At 41.9% G+C, this 14822-nt stretch overlaps 1 protein-coding gene and 1 long non-coding RNA gene across 7 annotated transcripts in view; one reads left to right on the forward strand and one right to left on the reverse strand.

Annotated features, from left to right (window-relative positions):
• LOC118537410 (uncharacterized) overlaps window positions 1–1779 on the reverse strand; it is a 39032-nt gene extending 37253 nt beyond the window's left edge. The window contains exon 1 of the long non-coding RNA XR_013446424.1: window positions 1719–1779. This is a non-coding gene — a long non-coding RNA (uncharacterized LOC118537410). The remainder of the gene's footprint in view (window positions 1–1718) is intronic.
• Window positions 1156–14822, forward strand: part of NPNT (nephronectin) — a 78597-nt gene continuing 64930 nt past the window's right edge. The window contains exons 1-3 of one of the 6 annotated variants that reach the window (XM_078069041.1): window positions 1156–1747; window positions 3951–4051; window positions 8389–8445. In XM_078069041.1, the coding sequence (XP_077925167.1) occupies window positions 1677–1747; window positions 3951–4051; window positions 8389–8445 (229 nt within the window). In that variant the 5' untranslated portion in view covers window positions 1156–1676. The remainder of the gene's footprint in view (window positions 1748–3950; window positions 4052–8388; window positions 8446–14822) is intronic. The other 5 variants (XM_078069042.1, XM_036094755.2, XM_036094758.2 and 2 more) reach the window with 5 other exon arrangements.

Below are 14822 nucleotides of genomic sequence, written 5' to 3' on the forward strand. Positions count from 1 at the left end.
AAGAAATCAGGATAGTGAGATCACACTGCCACAGAACTTTCCATTAAAAATTTGAAGTTGGAGAAACCTCAAAAAGAAAATAAAGACAGAAAAAAGTTCGTAATGTAACACACTCATTCAACAAACGTTTATGAGCACCTACTACATTCCAGACACTGTTCTAGGCACTAACAAAGAAACTCCCTTGAAGAGTTTGCATTCTAGCAGAAAGAAGACATACAAACAAGAAATAAATTATATAGGATGCTGGAAGACCAGTGGTATGGAGAAAAGACAAAGCTGACCAAATCATGGGGCATCCTGAGGGGGCCGGTTTGCAACTTTAAGTTTGGGTGGTCACGGTTGGATTCCTCAAAAAGGCGACATTTGAGCAAAGCCTGAAGGAACTGAGAATGTGAACCATGCAGATATCTGGGTCCAGGAATAAGTATCAGCCAGTCATTGGCGCAAAGGCAGGGGCGTGCATGCCTGGAGTCTGGGAGAAAGGCAAGAAGGTCATGGGATAGGGGAAGAGAGAGAATAGGAGATTAGGTCTGAGGGGTCTGAGAGATGGCACATCTCTGCACCGGGGACTCATTGGGACAGGGTTTGAGAGGGGAGGTGACTCAATGGATATATGTTTTCACGTGCATTTTAGGATGATTGTTGTGTGTTTTCATTTGAACAGTCTTAGTACAATATTTTTTGCTCTGCAACAACAGAATGATTTTTAAAATGGTTTCTAAATGATCTCCCCAAGATCAGACACCACAGACTGCTAAGTAGTTACAGCCCGCCCTCTCCGGCCTGCACGTGCCCTGAAGGGGCAGCCCTTGCTACCCTTCTAGAGTGCTCGAAGTTGAGCTGGCAGAGATAGAAACAGTCTGCACGTTTCTTCTACAAAACTCGACTGGAGAGCCAAACATTTTTTTCGGTTGGTTACAAAATAAAAAATAAGCCTTTGCCAACTCTGCGGGAGAAGCAAACTCCCGGAGTTTGCCTTTGCTAATTTGTCCAAGTCGTGCAGTCGTGCTGTGGTTTCACTAAATGCAGACACTGCTCCTCTCCAGCCCCAGAAACGTCTCCCGTCTCCGGCTTCTCCGCACGCCCTCACCCCTCCCCCCGGTGGAAGCCACGGCTCGCCCCTGCAGTCACCACCTGTTCTGGCGGAACCCTCGGAGCGCGAACCTATGCCCCGGGCCCCTTCCCTCCCCGGCTCACCCTTTCCTGCTGGGCGCCCTGCGTTCCCTCGCCCAGGCCGGGCTTGCAACTTTCCTCGCAGCCTGGCGCTCGCCCCACTTGGCTGGCCCTCAAGAGACGCCGCTTCCCTCGGCGCTCCGGCTCCTGAGCTTTCCCGCCTAGGGGCCTAGGGCCCTCACCCCCGGCCCCGGGCTGGGAGGGAGGGGAGGCAGGCGCACGCGCGCCCCCCGCCCCCTGCGCCCCTCCCCGCGGGCGGCGCAGCTCCCCCTGCAGCACCTCCCCTCGAGGGGAGGGAGCCAGAGGGGGTTCCCGGCGTCGCGTCGCAGACCTGCTCCGGCTGCGCGCCGCGCCGCTCTCTTCCGACAGCAGCTGCACTCGCAGCGGCGCTCGCACTCCTCCGGGAGCCACGGGGACAAGCGCGCCTCTCCTCCGCGCCCAGCACCCCCAAGCTGTTCCCCGCGCTCATCGGCCCTGCCGCCCGCCCTTCGCCGCCCGACATGGATTTCCTCCTGGCGCTGGTGCTCGGCTCCTCGCTCTACCTGCAGGCGGCCGCCGAGTTCGACGTGAGGTGAGTTGGGCCACGGGGCGCCCTGTTCTCCTAGCGCTAATTTCGCGCTTGCGGTGCTGGGGTCCCCTCTCCCCGCCGGGTTGCGCGGCCAGGGAGGCGTCTCCCAGGCCAGAAGTTGGGCCACCGCACGGCGTCGGCGGGAGGAGAGCCGTCGAACCGCTCTCGCAACCAGTGGCTGGCTTCCTGAGGCTGGGGAAGGCGCCTCCTGCGAGTCCCGGAGCCCAGCCGCGGCTCCCGGCTCGGGAATTAGGTCCAGGGGAGGAGGAGGAAGGCTCCTGGAGCCCCGCACCTCGGCTGGGAGGGCGCGGGCTGACCTCCTAAGCCGAGGTGACGCGCAGGACACCCTTGGCCAGGAAGCTCTCGGGTGTGATTTAGACGGCTCTTTGAGCTGGGAAACTTCCAGGTGGCCGGGCCAAAGCCCGGCTCGACGCTGTCAGGGCCGCTCACACAAAGGGTGGGGGCGAAGGAGCGATTGGGCTTCCAGGGAGGACCCGTTTGCCTCCGCACTTGGCTTTCTCGAGGGAGGTGGACTCAAAATAAGGACTGAGAAGGGGGAGCGCTACGTGCGTATTTGTGTATGATACGCACGCACACACAGCTCCCGAGACCTCGGGCGAGCCTGGCTGCAGCGTGCTCTGGCAGGTTCCAACAACCCCGGGCTCCGTCGCCGCTGTCACTCAGCCGCTCCTCTGGCGGCGGCGCGCGGCGCTCTCTGCCCCGCCGCGGATCCGCTCGGGCGAGTGAGTGTGTTTGTGTGTGTCTGTTGGTCAGGAGGGCGTGCTCGGTTGCCCCACCTCCGTGCAATTAGAGACCAGACCCGCCCCGAGCGCCGATCCCTGCTGCTCGCGCAGAAACGTGGCTGGAGCAGCCGGGAGAGATTTTAACCCGGGTCACACCGCCATCCATCCAGTCTTCCTCTTTCAGAGACCCCCCCCACCCCCGCCCTGACCCCGCCAAGTATCCCTCTCCGCAGCCCTAAAGACAGCCGCACCTGTGTTACTTGTAATCTTGGAACGAATCAGTTCCACGATTGATTGGCTTTCTTGAACCTGGAGGGGAACACGGAGGGGAACCAGTGGAGCGCTGAGGAGGAAAAGCGCAATCACTTGTTTACCACCTGGTGGGAGGAAATAGAGAGTTCGGGGTTATTTTGTACTTTGGGCTTGCGGGCATAAGGGGAGATAAAAGAAACGGGAATTGGAAAGATCAGGAGTGTTTTAAGAAAATGTGGGTAGCGGCCAGAGGCTATTTTATTTTATTAAAGCAATTCTTTGCTCGCATTCGGGTATGTTGTGCATTTCTGGCACACACACTTGCAATAGGAAATACAGAAATCACATGATTATGCATAAGATTTTAAGGTAGCTGTAATTTTAAAACAGCCAATTAAAATATTGATCCTCTGGGGTTAAAAAGTCAGGTGTGAATCTAAACAAAGAAACGATTTACCAAATAAGGTGTGAAAGTGGAATCTGGTGGATAAATTGGTATACTGAAATTGAATACTTTTAGTCCTTATTTACATGAGTGAGGAAGATAACATGAATTGTTGATGCAGAGAAGTTTCAAACCACAAGGACACTTGAGATGTTAGCTACACTTTAAACTCCTCTTGGTTTTATTTATACTTTTTTATTTTTTCTGGGAACATTTTCTGCCAAAGAGTCATATCTTGGAAAGAGGTCTGTTTCATTTGATTTTTGAGGAAGGTCCCGTCTTTGTGCCCCTTTCCAAGGCAGAAATAAAAGGCAGATTTTTTTTCTTTCTGCTTTGACATGTCATATTAATACTTTTCAGTTTATGATAAATCAGTCAAAACTGGTTTTCCCCCAAGTAACAGGTGTGGGTCTTTGAGGAATCTGTTTCATTTCAAGCTTCAGAAACCACCCTGTGAGTGTCAGCCTTGAGAATTCTTGGTTTTAGCTGATGCTGTTTCCATTTAAGAAAGGATCTTCCCCTCCCTTTGCCTCTACTCCTGTGTGTAGTGTGTAGAGTATGTGTGTGTGTTTAACTCTCTGAAATTTGGAATTAGATCACAGCAGAACTGTTTTCCTGAATGTGTTTTATCCTTAAATTTCTGCAGGCATGAATGAGTTCATTGAAGATTGTTGGGCGTGATTTAAATTAAAAAAACAATAATAACAGGAAAATATTTTTAATTTCAATAGTGTCTTTATTTATTTTGAATCTTTTTGTTTGGTAGGTGGCCCAGGCAAATAGTGTCGTCAATTGGCCTGTGTCGTTATGGTGGAAGAATTGACTGCTGCTGGGGCTGGGCCCGCCGGTCCTGGGGACAGTGTCAGCGTGAGTATCATCCCCGGGGACTTCAGCTCCCTGGGAGGTGCGGCTTTCCACCATCATACATGGCTTCACTCTGCACATCAGTGGGCTCATTACTGAGCAAGTCTTGGTGGTGTGGTTCCCACAGGGGGGTTTTCAGTTCCTGACTCCTTACTCTGCCCCTTTTCAAACTGAGCCAGCAGTCAGTAAGGTGCCAGCTTTGTTATTCAGAGAGCCACCTACTATGCTTATTGTGGCATCTGTCCCCAAAATCTCCAGCTCCTATTTTCTCAACAGGCTTTTTCTTTTCTGTGCTCCAGACTTGGAGATGAGGGTAAGATAATGAGTCTAGACTATATTTACACTAAACAGACTCCGAACCTTCTAGCACTAATAAAATCTTTACCATACCTGTTGTGGAAAGTGGCCTATTTGTAAACCTTTTTTTCCTTTTTTTTTGAAGTGAGATTGTATTGACTGTGTTCTAAATGGACCACCCACCATAATCAAATAACACCTCTGAAAAAACATTATTTTTAAGTTCTAGAAGAAATCAACATCATGTAATAAATGCCAAATCAGAATACTGATTTTTACCTTTTCCATGGATATTTTAGTGGTAGAAATCAGAGCCACATCATGGAAGTTTGAGAAATTTGTTCCCCGCAACTTTATCTGGATCTCAAAACTGTATTCCACCTCCCCTACGAGAGAATCCGTAATGATCAAGTGAATTCCTGGGGCATTGTGCTAGGCTGGTGTGTCTCGTGAGATGATGGGAACGAAGTTGGGTTCCTTACATCCCAGTGTTTTATTGCTCATGAGAAAGGAGCTTAGAGGAAAAGAGAAGTGAAGTGAAGAAGGCTGGAGCTGGACAGGGCGGAGCCTGCCTTGGACAGGGTGGAGCCTGCCTTAGAGATGTGTTGACGGTGGGAGCAATTGGGTAGATTTAAGTTCAGGAAAGCTAGGAATTCCCACAGCTGTTTTCATCTTTAAGAATTGTGCATGATATCTGCCTTTAACTTTGCGGAGGAGTGAGAGTAATGGTCACAGGTTAACATCCCTGGTTGGATATGGAAAGGGAAAGGAGATTAAGGTTTGTCTATTACCTGTAAGCCACTGGGCCAGACTTTTTGCACGGTTAGGCCATTGCCTCTTTTTATAAGGGGAAATGATGCTAACTCCAGTTTCCAGTAAACAAAAAGAACTAGGCAAAGCTGCCGTGCCTGACTGGTTAATTGTTTTTAAGGGAAGATGGTCCAAAAGAAGAATGGTACCTGGTGGAGTCGTCATCTGCCAGTTATATGGCGTTGTCAGCAGTATTTGCACAGCTGGAGGCCACAGGGCTGGAGTTTGGAGAGCAATCCGGCTTTGATAATCAAAGGGTGGCCCAACACACACACTGTTCCCAAATAAAAAAAAAAAGGAGTAGTTTCTTTGCAGGAATGGAGGTAATTTCCTCCTTTGCTGTCTTAATTGGCAGGGCACTCCCAAAAGGAGGGTTGAAGTGCTTTGGGGTGTGCACAGTACCCCAGCCCTACCTAGGAAAAGGCTGCTCTGGCAGAAGGCCCTGAGCACAGTGGGGCACACCTTCTCTGGTGGCAGAGTGCCAGAGCAGTCGGCAGAGGCAGGGTGTAGGGGTGTAGGAGTACATACGCGCTCTGCCAGATGCCCTATAAAAAAATTCCTCTGTCTCTGAGAGATTCATCAACTGTGGAATTCCCCAGAAAGAACCTCTCAGAGCTGTTCTGTCTTTTAACACGTAATTAAATTTTCTCGGGTATACACGAGCTGGGTGAGTCTGAATTTGAACAAGCATAAAGACCTTTCCAAGTTACAGTGGCCTTACTGAATTTAAACATCCAAGTAAGTTCCTAGCAGACTAGCTTTCCCAGCAGAGATGAGACACTGTTTCATTATCTTCTATACTTCGTTTTGCTTCTAACAGAATGTAAAGTGGTGAAGCATAGTATTTGATAGTATTTATCTTTTCTTTCTTTGTACTCCTTGAGATTCTGAGGAAGCTATAATAATGATAAGTCAGTTATTGAAACGGTAATGCTATAAAAACGTATAAGATGATCTTGCACAAATCACAGTTCATCTCAGCTTGGATTTGGTGAAAGTTTGAGAGGCAACCTAATGGAGGGGAACATGGACTCGAGCTAGACTGCCTGGGTTTAAGTTTCTGTTCCATCCCTTATTAGCTGTGTGACCTTGAGCAAATCATTCAACTTCTCTGTGCTTTATTTTCCTCATCTCTGAAATAGATATAAAATAGTGTAATACCTCGTAGGACCGTAAATGAGGTGTAAATGAGTTATTTGTAAAGCACTTAATGCAGTTCCTGGCACAGAGTAAATGCTATGTATGTGTTTGATGAAAGTAAAGAAATATAAAGGAATACTGCTTTTGAAAGAGTGTTATGGGATGGGACATACCCATGCTATCAGATTCTTTGTTTTCTAGGCATGATAAATGTATTTTTGCATTTTACTGCCAAAATAAAAATGATGATTCTAAGGCTCTCCATGTTACAATAAATAAAATGCCTTTAAATTTAAAAAAATCTAGGTGGATCTTTACCATTAATATTGTAGATGGCAGAGTTGTAAAAACGAGTTCAAAGATGGATGTTTCCTTGTGTATGTGTGTGTGTGTGTTTTCAGAATCTCAGATGGTACAAATGTCTCTTGTCAGCTTAGAGCTCCCCTGTCTTTGTTTTGCTATAAACAGGTAGAGGAATGTAGGGGCCAGAGGTCAGCTCAAAGTAGGAAGACCACCACCAAACAGAAGCTTGCTGGGGACAAACGGAAAGTTCCTGATTAGTTTTTAAAGGAAGCTTTTATGAAATTGAAACTTTTGTCATTACATTTATTCAAGGAAAAATGCCTTGCTGTTCATTAACTCTTACACCTGGTAATGGACTACCTATAAAAATTCCAAAGACCTTCTGGGAAATTTAATGTGAAAATTGTTTTTGTCTTTCTGACCCTTAGATCATTTCAGAGTCCTTACCCGTAAGGAGCCTTCTCCTTTCCTTAGTAAAGTTCTGGTTCTTGTTTTTCTGAATGATTCACTTACGAATTTTCCTTCAAATTAGCACAGCAAAGCAAAAGGAAGCTATTTCCACCTAGACACAGAACCTCCCAATTTATCCCTTAGAAGATGTGTAAGTGGGGGAGACCATACCCTCATTATATATATATATATATATTTTTATCATATCTCATGCCCTAGTGCAGTGACCCTTTGGTGTTTAATCCATTTGGTCGAGCATATGTAAGACATTTTGACCCTATTCCTGTGAGACAAAGAGATGTATTGACATAGAACATGCTGCGTTTCATGTTCACTTGCTACTCCCCTTTCCATGGCCTTGTTTGGAGAGGCCAGTTGACTTTGCAGGGAGCTCGTATTGCTCAGCCTCCACTCCTCGTCACGGTGTCTAGCCACAAAGCTGCATTCAGCCAGACTTCTCATCCTTCCCTCAGGGACTGAGGAAGGAAGGATGCTACCCAGACAAGCATAGGAGCTGTGTTCTGCTTCCTGCCTTTGCCACCTGACATTCTATCCTAACATTCCTGCCTGGCTGCAGAAAGCAGGACCTAGTCCAGAAACAGGCAGGTTGTGTTTTCATAGTTCTTTTAGAGGTCATACCCTTGCCTTCTTTCTATCCTTTGATTCTTTGTTTTATATTCTTTTTTTTAAGCTTTTATTTAGATTCTGATTAGTTAACATACAGTATAATATTAGTTTCAGATGTGCAATATAGTGATTCAACACTTACAACACCCGGTGCTCATCACAAGTGTCCTCCTTAATCCCCATCACCTATTTTACCCATACCCCCACCCACCTCCATTCTTGACCCATAAACAGGTCTCTACACATTGAGAATTTAAAACTTGATTTTCTAATTGTCTTGGGCTTTATCAACTATTGATGTGGCTCTTTGTGGTAAAATGAGAATCACAACGCACTGATAGTTACATATTTACAGCACAGGGCACCTTAATTACTCAGATTGTTACAAAATACTTGTTTCTTGTTCTGTAATTATTCTATTCCTTCACTTTCCCATCATATTAATGGTACACTTCACTTTAATGATTTTAACAATTTCTCCTACCAAGTGGAGATCTGTGTAAAAAAGATTTCTCAGGGTTTGTGTATTTTATTAAAAAAAAAAACAAAACCGCATATGCTATGGAACCAACTCTTAACTAACAAGCAGTTTGGGACACGTGAGTGTCACTAACTTTTATACCTGGTTAGCTATTTAAAGAGCTTCCTTAATGTAGAAAGAGTATAGAGGATCTAAATATTATATTTCTATATGGTTGTTTTTCTGTTTACAGATTTGGCTGTGTATGTGGCTATGACAGTAGTGTTTCTGTTGAAGGCACTTTTTAGAGGTATGAAGATTAAAATTCAAAATACGGCAAGTTCCAGTTTCAATAAAGCTATTTAGTTTCTGAGTTCTTTGGCTGTCACTAAGCAATTTGTGGTTTCTGAATGAAATTATGTGAATTAGGGTGATTTTTGTATCATTTTTCCTTAAAACCAGGCAAAATGCAGATGTTCTGATATATTTTTCTGAAAAATTTAGAAAGATGTAAAACTTAAACCTAGAGTTTGACTTTGCTTTATTAGTTCTAAACCTCATTTCCTCCTCCCCCCTCCAAAGGCTACAACTGTACAATTGTCAGGGAAAGTGAAACTTTTGAATTCTTATCAATGTTAAATAAATGTATAGGTTAGTGCAACAGGGGGACGGAGAAGCAGTAATTTATTCTGAAACTGTTTTGTAGTTGTTAAATAATTTTGCTGGATAATATATATTACTGGTTCAGGACTGTGGACTGTTGAAAGACTGAAGAGCAAATTGTTAAATTTCCATATTTCAAATGAAAAGGTTATTAGTTTAAACAGATTTTGATTTTGTCAATGAAACATTTAAATTTCATGTTTCATTTGTTACTTGCATCTGGGTTCAAAAACTTAATCGTGACAATGGAACACGATTTATTATTTTTTTTGCTCCCTGTACTGGTTTCCTGTCCCTCGTCACAAAATTATGTAAATTATACCTTTCTTTGATTATTTAGATTCTGAACACTTCTCTTTAAAATAATCAAGAGTAAATGAGAAATACTGGAATTGGCTTTAAAGACCATATATAGTGTTCCCTCACAGAGAGGTTATTCCTAGTAAATGCCTTTCCATTTGTAGTCAACAACTATGGTGACCTTCATTGAATGTGAATTAGTATTTTATAGGTAAACCTTCTTTATACCCATATAATCATACCTACTCCAGGAGTAACTGGGGGTCTCAAGTGGGCTTTACTGCCCAGAGCCATGTCGAAGATGGCCAGCAGGTCTTGGGGCCAGTTTAATGGAGCTGAGACACTTCACTGTCTTAATGTGATTAGCTTCCTTCTCTGTTTTTGGGGGTGGTAATGCAGATTCTGGTTCCTTTTTTTTTTTTTTTTTCTGGTAGGAATAAAAACAAGGCAGTGGACAATCTTATAACTACTTTTAGCACTAAACCTGCATCTCCAAATCCTCAAGAAGTAAAGTTTTTGATTAATATTATTCAACTACCACTTTCCGTGGAAAGCTTATTTAAGAACACCATGTACTTTCAGTAACTTCCAGTGGTCTTGGAATGCAGATTCCAAACTAAAATCAGTGTTGAAGAAGTTTGACCTCTCAAACAGGTAGTTCTGAGTATATGTAGTTTTGAAAGTTAAGTTTCACAGATATTACTTTGTTCCTTCATCTTTTCTCCTATTGGAACTGATCTTTATATAATACTTTTAAGATCTACTCATTTCCTAAGATCCCCTCATAAAGTTAATCTGGGAAGGTCTTAACCTTTATGGATTAGAAATGTTAGTACTTCTTAAGCTGGGAGGTCAGGTCACGGAAAGGGAAACACTCCAGGCGCTGCAGGGTCAGCACTAGATCTGCCTTCAAACACCGGCCACAGAGATGTGCTGCTGCAGAAAGTGAGGGAATACACGCACGCACTCACGGCTGCCAACGAGGCAACACTGCGTTTCTACTTGAAAACTGTCGGATAAGCTTTGAAAAACATAGGTGTGTTTTTCCTCCCTTAGTCCCTGTTATAGCAAGTGTAATAGAATTTTTGAAGGGTACTTTTTATCTGTAGAATTCATGTTGTGTGCATTTCGAGTCCATTGAACTCAACTGCATGCTTTTAAAGCAATAGTCCAGTGATGCTGAGTGATTGTATGCAGCGTCCCTCAATAAGTAATGGAAGGTATTCATCATGGGGGCTGGGCCTTCATCGTGGTGGAGATGAAAGGGGAGGAGAGGAGGGTTCTGATGGCCTAATCCTCACTACTACCCCCTCCTTCCTCACCACCACACCCAGATATTCTCACCCCTTTCCCACCAATTGGATGCAGGTTTAAAGTTTTTTCCCATCAATCTTTTAAAAATTTTTACTTTGTAAGAGAAAATGCATTTATTTCTTCAAATATCCCTCCTCAGAGCAATGAATATTATCAGCTTTTTGTGTACCTTTCAGAAAGATTTTACATACCAATGGGCAAATTTCTGTATCTTCTCTACCCTCTTTTATACAAATGAAAGATATACTGTATACATTGTTCTGTACCTTGCTTCTTTTCCTTAACAATGTATCTTGGAAAGCTTTCTTTATCATCAGTACATGAGGAGCCTGGTCACTTTTTTTTCTTTTTTTTTTTATGGATTTGTAGTATTCCACTGCATGGCTATACCATAGTTTATTAATCAGTTTCTTATTGATGGACATTTGTGTTGATTCTAATCTTTTACTAATACAAACAATTCTAAAATAAGTAACCTTGAAATATACAATGAAGAAATATTGTTTTGGATGTGTTCTAGTATTTCTGCAAGATAACTTTTTATGTGTGATCGAATGGCATATACATTTGTGGTTTTGACCAACTGGCCAGTGGTTTCTTACTTGGTAGTAAATAGTAATGGAAAAGACTGGATTGGAATGCTGACTTAAAGCTCTGGCAATTCCATATCCAGAATCTGATCTGTTGCTTGGTTCTAGGATACTCTGATCCCTACTCTTTCCCTCAAAAGTCCCTCTGGTAGGTCAGTGAAGGACCTTTGACCCCCTTTTTCATCTGTTTCCTCTTGGAACAGAGGCAACTGGCTCATATTGGGAAGAATGGAGTGCGGTTTGTCCATTTGCCAGGATTTCCGCCTGACATCCTGACAATTGGTTATGTATTTTTTATGGATGTGAGGTCCTTTTTCTTGTAAGAAAGATTTACACATTATTTTAGGAATTGCTTAATTCATTGACCTTTTATTTGTATCACTTGTATCATAATTTTTATCACTTTCTATAGAGGATTTTCTTTTTTATTATTAGGATTATGTAGAAGTTTAGTATCTGAGTAAAGTTTTTTGGGCCCCTGTTATGATAAAAGATTTTCAGGAAATATTTAAATACTGTTGTGTCAGAATACTTTAATAAAGTGACTTGAAAACAGTGGAGGCATAACTTTTCCATTAGTGATTCTAATCTTTATCTTAATTATGTATTAAAATCATTTTATTTAACAAAATAAATGCATGCCTAAGTGAAAAATTAAAAGACTCGAAGAAAGAGAGAAGGTAGTGAAGGTAAGTCTTTCTAACTTCCCTGTTTTCCTGACACCTAGTTCCAACCCCCAGGAACTGTTTCCTATTGATCTTTGCAGAGATTTGTAAGCATTTGTGAATTGTCCTTGTTTATAAATTGATAGCATAAAGTAAGAACTATTCTGTATCTTCTTTATCGTATATTACATTTTATTTTATTTTTTTAGATTTTTTTCATATATTACATTTTAGAGACCAGTCCTTATCAGTTCATGTAAACTTGACTCATCCCTTTAAATACCTAACTAATTTAAAAATCCCTATTTATGCATATTTAGGTGATTTTCAATATTTTGGTTTATGAAATGTGCTGCAGTCAATATCTTTGCATAGTCATCATCACTGTTACATACATTTAGATGCGGGACAGTTGTAGGGACATCCTATTTTTATGTAAGTACAGTAATTGAAGAACTCATTTTTATAAATCATCTTCTATAAAATATGTTACTTCCTAAAGGAGATTAAATCATGGATGATATTACACAGTGGAAACCTTCTGTTCAGCCACTTTTTATTTTTGATTCCTTGAGAAGATAGTTTGAAAGAGAAATAGAATTTGTTTCTTCATTTCTCTTTGTTTATATTCTACTTTGTTTGGGGAAGGATATGAAGTGGCTTTCAGGAATGCATGCAATAAAATAGGAAAACAGAATTAACAAGGGCTAGGGGAGAAAAAAAAGACAAGGGTAGAATAAAAGGTAAGATGTCAGGAGGAGAGTTATTAACATGCAGATGTGTCAGCATAGGATCCTAACTATGTCTTATCATTTGGCTGTTAGCTTCTGGTAGCCAAAGAAAAAGAAAAGTGTTATTGCTCATATAATTCATGATGTTTGTTAGGGGAAAATCAGACCAGTTAGTTGGGGGAAATTATGGCTTTTCCCACATGTAGTTCTGGAAGAAGACTTTCATGTGGTCCTTCACAGAGTGGGAGTGAATGGTCGAGTGGAAGGGGCCACAGCAACATTTCTGTCATGAAGCCGGTGGTGGTTTTACAAAGCTATTTCATAGAAGATGCTCTGATCTAAGATGAGGCCCCCTACTCTAAAAGTGCAGTTCATGGGAAGTTTAAGAAGCATTATCTACATACTTAGCTTTCTGATATCTCCGCTCAATCCAGCCGAGAATATCTGTGATTCGTGAACTCTTTAGGGCTTTATGGCAAATTCCAGTTTAGAAAAGACAGTTTTAAGTTAGGATCACTAACAACATCCTGAAGTTTGCTGTATTATTAAAGTCTACCCCATGCCTACCTCTCTCTCTCTCTTTCCCTCTTCCTCTCCTCCTCTCCCTCTTTATCTTTCTTTCCTTCCTTCCTATGTAATTTAAACATCAGTCAACAGTTGGTAGAGTTGGTATCCAGAGGCATTGTGAATGGAGTGTAGATAGATGTCTCCTCTGGTCCAGTATAAGGAGGTTCTGCAAATAAATCAGTGGGAGAATTTTTTTTTATATCAATTTTTTTGAGTTACTTTTGTATTCATTGGATATCAGTATAAAAGCTCATCACCATTTTGCTATGGTCTTACTCATCTCTAAGCAAATTACGGCTTGGGATAAGAGATGAGGCACAAACATTGCTTCCAGGCATCATTTATCCTACTTGAGCTGTTCCATGAAATAGGGCCAGTGAACCCAGGAACAACAAACTCCTTGACCAGTGCTCATTTCCCCAGAGCTCTGGATTGTTACAGATATGCAAAGGAGCCAAAATGACCCTTGGTTGTTATCCCAGTTCCCCTGAATCTCATGAAGGGTTGCTTTAAATAAGCCGCTTAGGCCCTGAATAGACTCAAAGCAGAATCTGTGGTGAGTATTCTTCATGTTCCTAACCAGTCTCAAACTTAACTCCTTTTCCCTGGGATGTGAGGAAGCACTGATTCTCCTGCAGTCATGCAGTCCCAGGGGCAATGGAATCTGAAACCCTGATACACACATGTCCTCAGATAGTCTCTCTCTCCGAGAGAGCTCAGTGTGTGTCTTAAGAGGGCACCAATCCAGGAAGTACCCCATTTCCTTGGGAGAAGCAAAGAAAGGGGCTTTGAATGCCTCTCCTCAGAGATCTGCACCAACCAGGAATCGAACCGGTGCCGAGAATTGTTACCCTGTGTCAGTCAACCTAGAAGGGAGCTAAGGAATTTACATTGCTAGAGCCAAGACCTTCTATTTTTTCATGTGAACAAATAAATGATCTGTTATCAAAGATAATAGAATGCAGCCAAAATAATTTGGCTTGAAAAAATTTCAAAGTGATATCAGTCAGTACAACCATAAAAAAATACTAGTAGCATAGCCTAATGTGATTGACAGTGCATCCTTGGGAATCTACCAGGGCAAATTAGTTGCAAGATGTACACCCAGTTACTAAAAATTGATTTGTTACAAAGTATAGAGTTCAGTTAAATAATATCAAATTAAATAAATTTTATATTTTAATGCTTTAAGCTTTTCAGTTTTCTGATTTAATCAATTAATAGTACATAATTAAAGAGATAATTATGGTCATAATGGAATTTTTAATAAAATTACTAATAAAGCCAGCATAAAGGAATACATTAAAGTCCAGATAGGATAAAATTTTATTATGTGTGGTAAAATAGTGACAGATATCTATGTGTTCATTCCATATTCTTTCATAGATTCTCTCAACAATTTTAGTTCTTAGTCTAATAAAACAATGTTAAGTGAACTTGTTACTGTTACTATGGAAGGAAAAAGATATGAATAGGCAAAACAGTTTCTTAGTTTTAGAATATAGTAGTTGATTTTGGAGAAAAAAAGTATTTTTCTAGTTGTATTTTATTAGAAACCCTCATTTTCTGCCGTACGCTAACTAAAGACTGGAGAGGCATCCTTGGTATGTACTAGATGTCATGGGAGAGCCAATATGAGACAAAGGATTTGCCGTCAGTTATTTGCATGTGGATAATCTAGAGTCCATTAAATTTTAAAACTGAACACTTCAATTGGTCAGTATCTTTTTAACCATTCTGTAGATTAATGATAAAAATTCTCCAGAACTGACATGTTTTCCTGTTGTAACATCATCAGATCACAAGTTTAGGGTTGCCTTTTATAGATATTATTGATTTATGGTGAGATTTTAGGAA

The sequence above is a fragment of the Halichoerus grypus genome, chromosome 3, assembly GCF_964656455.1.
Source record: "Halichoerus grypus chromosome 3, mHalGry1.hap1.1, whole genome shotgun sequence".
NCBI classification, from domain to species: Eukaryota; Metazoa; Chordata; class Mammalia; order Carnivora; family Phocidae; genus Halichoerus; species Halichoerus grypus.